Source organism: Paroedura picta, chromosome 3 (genome assembly GCF_049243985.1).
Source record: "Paroedura picta isolate Pp20150507F chromosome 3, Ppicta_v3.0, whole genome shotgun sequence".
NCBI classification, from domain to species: Eukaryota; Metazoa; Chordata; class Lepidosauria; order Squamata; family Gekkonidae; genus Paroedura; species Paroedura picta.
Window position 1 is genome coordinate 1,508,322 of NC_135371.1, and position 10,411 is coordinate 1,518,732.

A 10,411-nucleotide genomic window follows, 5' to 3' on the forward strand; every position below is an offset into this window, starting at 1 on the left:
CTTCTTCTTCTTCTTCTTCTTCTTCTTCTTCTTCTTCTTCTTCTTCTTCTTCTTCTTCTTCTTCTTCTTCTTCTTCTTCTTCTTCGCAGGAGGTCACTTCCCCGGCATTTGCCTGTATTGGGAATAACTGAGAATTTAAACGTTGGGAATAACTGAGATTTTTAACATTGTTTTATCGGGTTCTGTTCTAATTATAAACCACCATGAGCCTTTTGGGAGTGTAGATGCCAACTAATAAATAAACACAGAAGAATCTGGCAGAGGAGGAAGGTGATAAAGCGCTCCAGGTGAAGCGTGTTTGGAGACAAAGGGAGGATGAGGGAGGAGCCGGACTCACCTGCCCCTGGATCAGGAAAAGGTCTGGAAGGCACCGAGGTTGGGAGCAGGAAAGAGCGGTGGGCAGGAACTGTGCAGGAGAGCCCGGGAGACAATGTCCTCCTTTCCCATGTGTGGCACCAGCAATTCCGGCAGTTCCGCTACAGGGAGGCGGCGGGGGGGCCCCGGGAGGTGTGCAGCCGGCTCCACCGTCCGTGCCGCCGCTGGCTGGAGCCGGAGAGGAGCACCAAGAAGCAGATGCTGGACCGGGTGATCCTGGAGCAGTTCCTGGCCCTCCTGAACCGGGAGATGCAGGGCTGGGTGAGAGGATGCGGGCCGGAGAGCAGCGCCCAGGCGGTGGCCCTGGCCGAAGGCTTCCTCCTCAGCCAGGCCCAGCCGCAGGAGGACCACGAGCGGCAGGTGAGGGGGATTCATCTAGGTACAGTAGTGGGGTGGGAAATATGAACAATACTCTCAAAATCCACAGAAATAGACCCTGCCCTTAATACCCTCCCCCCCTGCCCTCCGGTCTGTTTCCTGTTTCTCTTTTCTGTCCCCTTAATGGGATTCTCCTTTCTTTTTCAGGGCATGACCATGCAGGACCTTCACCCTGGAGCCATTTTTCTGGGTAAGATTGAAAAGGGTGTTTTTCATAACGGGAGGTGGGCTGTCTTGATGCCCCAAGAAAGGTGCCCCTCCTCCTCAACTCCACTGGACAAACAGACCACGGCTCCACCTGTGAGAATTGTTTCACCTTCGGATCAGTCAGAATTGTGGAAGCAAAAAGCTCTGAAGTGGGGATTGCGGGACGGTTCCAGTTAGGAGCCAAGAGAGGGAGAATCTTATCCCACCTTCCCCTCTGCACTGAGATGCCAGGAGGCCTGGGAGTCAGAACTCCTTCCGTTTGCCCTCTTACTTCTTCCAGGTGGTGCCAAACATTCTTCGCCTTCTCTTTGTGACAGAGAGGAAGCAGCCTCCACGCGGCCTACTTGGGTAAGCGTGGAGCTCTGGATCGTGGCCGTGGGTGCCTCTCCTCACCTTCCCTTGGCTGTTTTCTGGGCTGCTCATTGGATAGAAAATGAGAATGGAGGTTTGAATCCTGACTGTCAGCATGCTATTATAGACTCTTTAATTGTCCTCAGCCGGGGAAGATTTCTGACGTTTCCTGAGAAGAGTTTGTTTGTGTGCTTCTCTTTCCAGGGCCAGGTGACCTTGGAGGAGGTGTCTGTCCATTTCTCGGAGGAGGAGTGGGCTCTGCTGGATCCGGACCAGAGAAACCTTCACCAGGAAGTCATGGCGGAGAACGGCCAGAACGTGGCCTCTCTGGGTGAGGCTCCCCTGGCTCTCAATCGGCAGAGGCTGAAGGCAGAACTCATTCCTCCCACGAAGGACGTCAGTCCTGACCAGCATGGCCTGTTCACTGTGGGGCAGACAGGGAAGAAAGGGATGAGTGGGGTCCTTCTGCTGTTTTCGGTCTGCTCATACCAATGTTGGCCTTGGTATGGCTCGGAATTTTAGAAAAATGTGCACAGCCCTGAAGGGCAAACCAAGAAAGATAGACGTGGGTGAGTTTTCCCGGGTGAATTTCTGCTTGATGTGCTGCCCTTGGAATCAGAGGGGCTGGGACATCCTTCTGGTTCCTTGGTGGAGGGGGAGGCAAGGGAATGCATGCAGTTCTCAGCTCATTTCGGGTTGATGGGTATAAAACGTGTCTTAAATACAGAAAACAGATTTATGCCTGAAAATGACATTTCACATTGTTATTAGGCGTCTTGCAGGACCCATTGCCACCTTCTCCCCTCCTGAAAGGGACTCTTTAAAGGGGGAGGAGCCCTTGGTTAGAATGTCATGCTGGGATGTCGGGCCTTGAAGGACATGGGAGGGGGTCAAAGACACTCTTTTCCGGTGGTTCCAGGCAGAGTTTCCCTGCTCCCTTCTTCTTCTCTACTTTGGGCTACCATCAGGATCACCAGAGGGATTCTTATGCACCCCACTGGTCCACTTTGTTTGTGATGGAATTTAATGCAAGAAAAATCAACAGCTGATCAGCACAGGGTTAGGATTAGTCCCTCTCAAATAATTTCTATCTTGCCTTTATCCAGAGCTGTTCATTCCTTCTTTACTTGATTCTCCTTTTCCCTGAATGTCATGCCTGTCTTTTCTCTATATTTTCAAGAGGCTGAAGGACCCCAATTGACGTCCGTGGAAGAGCCACACCACCACCTCCTGGAGAGGAAACAGCAGAAAAGAATCAAGGAAACAAAATGGAAAAGAGAAAATAAATCCTCTCTTCAGGATGCCTCATCCCAGGTGCTAGAAAGATACCACAGAATGAACACAGGGGAAAGACCTCATCAATGGTTGGAAGGTAGAAGGAAGGATTCTCGGAACGGTATCCTTGTCATTCATCCACAAATACACACAGCAGGCAAATCATGTAAATGCCTGGAGTGTGGAAAGAACGATGCTCAGAGGTCACACTATAAATCCCATCAGGATATCCACCTTAGATTGAAACTATATGAATGCTTGGAGTGTGGAAATAGCTATGCTCGGAGATCACACCTTAAATCTCATCAACGTATCCACACTGGGGATAAACCATTTAAATGCTTGGAGTGTGGAAAAAGCTTTGCTTGGTCCTCACAACTTAAATCCCATCAACCTGTCCACACAGGGGAGAAACCATATGAATGCTTTGAGTGTGGAAAGAGCTTTGGTTGGAGTTCACACCTGAAATCCCATCAACGTCACACTGGGGAGAAACCCTATAAATGCTTGGAGTGTGGAAGGGGCTTTGCCCAGAGTTCACAACTTAAATCCCATCAACGTATCCACACTGGAGATAATCCACATGAATGCCCAGAAGTTGGGAAGGGTTTTCCTTTGAGTTCACGTCTTAAACTATATTGATGCCTGTAGTGAGATAAGAGCCTTGGTCACTTTTTACACCCTACTATCATTCAAGAAACCCACGCTTTGTTGGGTGGGCTTCACATAAATTATTGGAGTGTGGAAACGCTTAACTCAAAAGACAAATCTCAAGATATGTCTCAAATCATTGACACATGAAGTAATGACGGACACAAGGCTTGCTTCTCTCTCTGTGCTAGCTTGCTCTGAAGAAGGTTGGTCTTAAGCTTGGTAGAAGCTTGGCTTGAAGCTTCCCCGCCTTCTCCAGCAGGTTAGCCTTTGATTTTATTTTCAGCCCAGGAAAGCAGACTTTTCAATATACATGTTAGCCATGAAAGTTTACAGAAGAGTTTGTTTCTGTACACAGTACATTGTTATCAGAGTGCAAGACATGGCTTAATCTTCACCCAGGAAGGTTTCTCCAGATTAGCTGTTTACAGAAACCCTGCCTTCCTGATGATTACACAGAGACCAGAGACTGACCTTTCCTGACCCTGCCCCAGCCGCGGGTGTGCCCAACAGCTAGGAGCAGAGACAAGATTAGACAAATCCCTACAACATCAGGTAGCTGACACAGGAGAGCAACCATGCCAATGTTCCCAGTGTGCAGATACACAAAGGCAGTCCGGTACAAACGTTGCACAAATGAGAAAATAACGGAAACACAACACTGCACCATTAGAATCTCGTCATGTCTTTTAATGCTAGTAAACTGGTAGGAGACTTGCCAGTCCCACAATCATCTTCAGAAAACAAGTTCTTCAGTGATGTTTAAATGAAAAATAGTAAACTTCATCAACAAAAGAAGTTTTTCCTCTGTGTATTATGTTCTATAAGAAATAAAAGTATCTGAGTCCCCGGGAGAGCCCCGCCCCCCCAAGCCTCCTCCAGGGCCCGCCCAGCCCCTGCGCAGCGCCCCCTCCAGCCGCCCGAGGGGAGGGGAGGGGAGGGGCGGGCGCCGCGGGGCTGGGGCTGGGGCGAGGGGCGGCCCCGGTCTCCCTCCGCCTGCCGGCTCGGGGCAGCCTCCGCCCGGCCCAGCCAGCCAGCCAGGCAGGAGTCAGGCCGAGGGGGAAGGGGCCGCCAGTCCAACCGGTAAGGCGCACGGGGGGGGGGCTCCGTCTTTGTCCTTGGAGCGGGGAGGGGGGCGGCCTGTGGGGGGGGTCTTGGAGAGCCCCCTCCCTCCCTTCCTCCGGCCACCTCCGCTCGGCTGGGCTCCTGGGGGGGCGGCCTGTGCGGGGAGCGGCAGAAGGAGGCGGCCCGAGGGCAGGAGCCGCGCAGGAGGAGGAGGAGGAGGACCACGCCCCGTGAGAGCCCATCCTGGCCCTTTGCGGAGCGCTCCGGGGCGGCTCCCCCGTCCTCCCTCGGGCTGGGCCTGCAGGGCTCTCTGTCCCTCGGATGGCCACGCGGTTCCCAGCCCTCATTTGCCCATCTTGGCCCCTCCAAGTCCCCTCAGAGGCCTCCCCTCCTCCCGGCAGGACTGGGCCATCCAGCCCCCCCTCGCCCCCACCCCCACCCCCGGGCTCCCAGTTGGCTCCGGCTTCTTTCCCACTCCCGGCTCCCAAGGGTTGTGTCAACTGCCCCTGTGCCATGGCCCTGCCTTCCCAGCTGGCCCGGGGTCAGGACGGGACTCTTGGAGCAAGACAGAAGCCCTCCATTCTTACGCCAGCCAGCCAGCCGTCAGGAATCACAACTTTCCTCTTCTGTTGCAGGTCATCTACCTGCTGGTGGGTCGGGTAAGATTCCCCCACATGCAGTCAGCCCTGGCCTTGCCACGGCCCCGATGAAGCTGTCTGGACCCAGCAGTCATATCAGGGCTCTCTGCTTTGAGACTCCTTCTGGGAGAGAAGACTGGCATAGAAGAGCCAACCCTTCCTCTTCTTCTTCTTCTTCGCAGGAGGTCACTGCCCCGGCCCCTGCCTGTATTGGGAATAACTGAGAATTTAAAGGTTGGGAATAACTGAGAATTTTAACATTGTTTTTGGGGGTTATATTTTAATTGTAAACCACCATGAGCCATTTGGGAGTGGTGGTTTAGAAGCCAAATAATAAATAAATCTGGCAGAGGAGGAAGGTGATGAAGCGCTCCAGGTGAAGCGTGTTTGGAGACAAAGGGAGGATGAGGGAGGAGCCGGACTCACCTGTCCCTGGATCAGGAAAAGGTCTGGACGGCACCGAGGTTGGGAGCAGAAAGGAGCTGTGGCCAGGAACTGTGCAGGAGAGCCCGGGAGACGATGTCCTCCCTTCCCATGTGTGGCACCAGCAGTTCTGGCAGTTCCGTTATGAGGGTGCCCAGGGACCCCGGGAGGTGTGCAGCCGGCTCCACCGTCCGTGCCGCCGCTGGCTGGAGCCGGAGAGGAGCACCAAGCGGGAGATGCTGGACCTGGTGATCCTGGAGCAGTTCCTGGCCGTCCTGCCCCGGGAGATGCAGGGCTGGGTGAGAGGATGCGGGCCGGAGAGCAGCGCCCAGGCGGTGGCCCTGGCCGAAGGCTTCCTCCTCAGCCAGGCCCAGCCGCAGGAGGACCACGAGCGGCAGGTGAGGGGGATTCATCTAGGTACAGCGGTGGGGTGGGAAATATGAACAATACTCTCAAAATCCACAGAAATAGACCCTGCCCTTAATACCCTCCCCCCCTGCCCTCCGGTCTGTTTCCTGTTTCTCTTTTCTGTCCCCTTAATGGGATTCTCCTTTCTTTTTCAGGGCATGACCATGCAGGACCTTTACCCTGGAGCCATTTTTCTGGGTAAGATTGAAAAGGGTGTTTTTCATAACGGGAGGTGGGCTGTCTTGATGCCCCAAGAAAGGTGCCCCTCCTCCTCAACTCCACTGGACAAACAGACCACGGCTCCACCTGTGAGAATTGTTTCACCTTCGGATCAGTCAGAATTGTGGAAGCAAAAAGCTCTGAAGTGGGGATTGCGGGACGGTTCCAGTTAGGAGCCACGGCAGGGAGAATCTTATCCCGCCTTCCCCTCTGCACTGAGATGCCAGGAGGCCTGGGAGTCAGAACTCCTTCCGTTTGCCCTCTTACTTCTTCCAGGTGGTGCCAAACATTCTTTGCCTTCCCTTTGTGACAGAGAGGAAGCAGCCTCCATGCAGCCTACTTGGGTAAGCGTGGAGCTCTGGATCGTGGCCTTGGGTGCCTCTCCTCACCTTCCCTTGGCTAGGGCGAGTCTCCTTCTGTCTCCTTCCCTTGGCTGTTTTCTGGGCTGCTCACTGGATAGAAAATGAGAATGGAGGTTTGAATCCTGACTGTCAGCAGAGTTATTATGGACTCTTTAATTGTCCTCAGCCGGGGAAGATTTCTGACATTTCCTGAGAAGAGTGTTTGTGTGCTTCTCTTTCCAGGGCCGGGTGACCCTGGAGGAGGTGTCTGTCCATTTCACGGAGGAGGAGTGGGCTCTGCTGGATCCGGGCCAGAGGAGGCTTCACCAGGAAGTCATGGCGGAGAATGGCCAGAACGTGGCCTCTCTGGGTGAGGCAGGAGGGGGAAGGACTTCCATAGATTATGGAATGTCAACAGCAGCCTCTTCTTGAGTCTTTCAGAGCAGCCACAGAATAGAGTGTCTCAAAGCCGGGGTAGTCAACCTGTGGTACTCCAGATGTCCATGGACTACAATTCCCATGAGCTTTTGCTGGCAGGGGCTCATGGGAATTGTAGTCCATGGACATCTGGAGGACCACAGGTTGACTACCCCTGTTCTAAAGAATGGCAATAACAAAGAGAATACCAAGAATACTATTTATAGGGACTATTTATAGACACTCAACATGCATTTTCCAAAGTTTGAAAAGACGTTTCCTTGTCTGAAGACTTCACATCCCCCTATGGTCCTTGAGGAGGGTTAGTGTGGGGCAGGGAAGGAAGAAAGGGATGAATCGGCTCCTTCTGCTATCCATCGCCACCTGTCCTGAAAGGGACTCTTCAAAGGGGGAGGAACACTTGATCAGAATTTCATGCTGGGATGTCAGGCCCTGCTTGCCTGGGGAGGGGGTCATAGATACTGTTTCCTGGTGGCTCCAGGCTTTCCTTTCCTGCGCTGAGCTTCCCTGCTCCCTTCTTCTTCTCCAATTTCGGCTACCATCAGGATCACCAGAGGGATTCTGTTGCATCCCACTGGTGCACTTTGTTTGTGATGGAATTTAATGCAAGAAAAAATCAAGAGCTAATCAGTACAGGGTCAAATAATTTCTATCTTGCCATTATCCAGAGCTCTACATTTCCTTCTTCACTTGATTCTCCTTTTCCCTGAAGGCCATACCTGTCTTTCATCTTAATTCTAGAGGCTGAAGGATCCGAAATGACATTTGTGGAAGAACCACACCACCACCTCCTGGAGAAGAAACAGCAGAAAAGAATCAAGGGAACAAAATGGAAAAAAGAAACTAAATCCTCTCTTCAGGATGCTGGAAGGAATGATTCTCAGAACTGTATGCTTGCCATTCATCCACAAATACACACAGTAGGTAAATCATGTAAATGCTTGGAGTGTGGAAAGAGCTATGCTCGGAGGTCACACCATAAATCCCATCAACGTATCCACACTGAGGATAAAACATATGAGTGCTTGGAGTGTGGAAAAAGCTTCGCTAGGAGTTCACATCTTAAATCCCATCAACGTACGCACACTGGGGAGAAACCCTATGAATGCTTGGAGTGTGGAAAGAATTTTACTGAGAGTTCATCCCTTAAATGTCATGAGCGTATCCACACTGGGGAGAAACCCTATGAATGCTTGGAGTGTGGAAAGAGCTTTCGTCAGAGTGCACAGCTTAGTAACCATAAACGTATCCACACTGGGGAGAAACCCTATAAATGCTTGGAGTGTGGAAGGAGCTTTGCTCAGAGTTCACACCTTATATACCACCAAAATAGCCACACTGGAGATAAGCCATATGAATGCCTGCAGTGTGGAAAGAGCTTTGGTTGGAGTTCAGACCTTAAATCCCATAAGCGTATCCACACAGGGGAGAAACCATTTGAATGCTTGAAGTGTGGAAAGAGTTTTGCTCAGAGTTCAGATCTTAAATCCCATCAACGTGTACACACTGGGGAGAAACCATATGAGTGTTCGGAGTGTCGAAAGAGCTTTGCTAGGAGTTCACACCTTAAATACCATCAATTTACCCACACTGGGGAGAAACCATATGAATGCTTGGAGTGTGGAAAGAGCTTTGCTCAGAGTTCAGAACTTAAATCCCATCAACGTATCCACACAGGAGAGAAACCATATGAATGCTTGGAGTGTGGAAAGAGTTTTACTCAGAGTTCAGAACTTAAATCCCATCAACGTACACACACTGGAGAGAAACCATATGAATGCTTGGAGTGTGGGAAGAGCTTTGCTAGGAGGTCACACCTTAAATGCCATCAACGTACCCACACTGGGGAGAAACCACATGAGTGCTTGGAGTGTGGGAAGAGCTTTGCTTGGAGTTCACTCCTTAAACGCCATCAACGTATCCACACTGGAGAGAAACCCTATGAATGTTTGGAGTGCGGAAGGAGCTTTGCTCAAAGTTCACAACTTACATACCATCAACATAGCCACACTGGTGATAAACCATATGAATGCTTGCACTGTGGAAAAAGCTTTGCTTGCATTTCACAACTTAAATCCCATCAACGTATGCACACAGGGGAGAAACCATATGTGTGCTTTAAATGTGGAAAGAGCTTTGGTCAGAGTTCACATCTTAATTTCCATCGACGTATCCACACTGGAGAGAAACCATATGAATGCTTGAAGTGTGGAGAGAGCTTTTCTCTGAATTCACAACTTAAATCGCATCAACGGAAACACAGTGGGGAGAAACCATGAGTGCTTGGAGTGTGGAAAGAGCTTTGCTCAGAGTTCATCACACCTTAATTCCCATCAACGTATCCACACTGGAGTGAATCCATATGAATGTCTAGAGGCTGGGAAGGCTTTTCCTCAGAGTTCACTTCTTTAACGACATTGATGCCTGTAGTAAGAAAAGAGCTTTGCTCACTTTTCACAGTCTACCCTCCCTCAAGAAACCCACAGTGTACTGGGCGGGAATGACATAAATTCTTAGAATGTGGAAGAGCTTCATTCAAAAGAGAAATCTTAGTGTACGCCTAAGAATTAACCCAGGTGAGACATCACATATATGCTTGCCTGTATTCAGATGAAATAATTGACACAGGAGAACAACCATGCCAATGTTCCCAGTGTGCAGATGCACAAAGGCAATCCAGTTCAAAAGTTACAGAAATGAGAAAGAAACTAGAACACAAACACTGCAGAATTCGAGTATCTTAATGTCTTTTAATGCTAGCAAAAGACTTCCAGAGCGTTGCTCAGTTCCTTAAACACTTCCAGAAAACTATTCAGTGACAATGCTTAATGAAAAATTGTGATCTTCATTTTTCACGTTGTGGATTATATTCAATAACAAAATAAACTGGCATTCTTTGTATAATAGCTCGCAAAAAGAACTATTGTAAGCCGTATTGAGACTCCTGGTAGAGAAAAGCGACATGAAACCAACTTGCTCTTTATTGCTGACATCTGTAAACCGCTCCTGTGGGAGCGGTTTAAATAATAGAGTAACGGGTATGTGGGCGGAACCCTGCTCCTTTCCCCGTGCCGAAGCCGGGGAGGAGGGGGCAGGGATGAGAGACTTCGCCGCGGGGAAAAGAGCAGGTGAAGCCGGGGAGGGGGGGGAGCACCGGCGGGGGCAGTGGGGGGGAGGCCACCAAGAGGGCTGCTGGGAAGGGGGCTGGGCCCACCGGCTAGCATGCTAGCACCCATTTTATTGGCATATACAATGGGCTTTAGTATATTTATAATAATAATATGCTGCATTACTCTCATTTTTAGTGCACGGGTAGATTGCCTAAGGTAAAGCAACCATCAGGGGCACTAGATTAAATAAATGACGTTTGCAATGTTACATTTAATAGAATCCTTGAGGTTGACCTGAGAATCTGATTTCTCACAATTAAAACCAGTACCTGCCTGACAGTTCGCACATCTGTGGGTTCTTGGAGGTAAATGTATCTTTTCCTTGAAATCTTTCTTCGTGTGAACCCCTAAGTCAGCCGTGTTTTTAGTTCTCCATGTGATGAGTCTACCCTGAGGAAATGACTAAATCAGCCCAGGCAAAAACAGAAACTCCAGAGCGGGGTCTCTCTCTTAGTAGACTAGAGGCCAGGCC

At 50.4% G+C, this 10,411-nt stretch overlaps 1 protein-coding gene across 1 annotated transcript; it reads left to right on the forward strand.

The window, feature by feature from the left end:
* The first annotated feature begins 98 nt into the window (after positions 1-98).
* LOC143833807 (uncharacterized) lies at positions 99-9,673 on the forward strand. The gene is given in 12 exon segments (XM_077330033.1): positions 99-735; positions 901-943; positions 1,241-1,308; positions 1,516-1,642; positions 2,492-3,225; positions 4,938-4,961; positions 5,321-5,761; positions 5,927-5,969; positions 6,267-6,334; positions 6,575-6,701; positions 7,511-9,032; positions 9,034-9,673. Coding segments are annotated over 12 exon segments (3,765 nt in total). The 5' UTR covers positions 99-315; the 3' UTR covers positions 9,182-9,673.
* Positions 9,674-10,411: the final 738 nt, after the last annotated feature.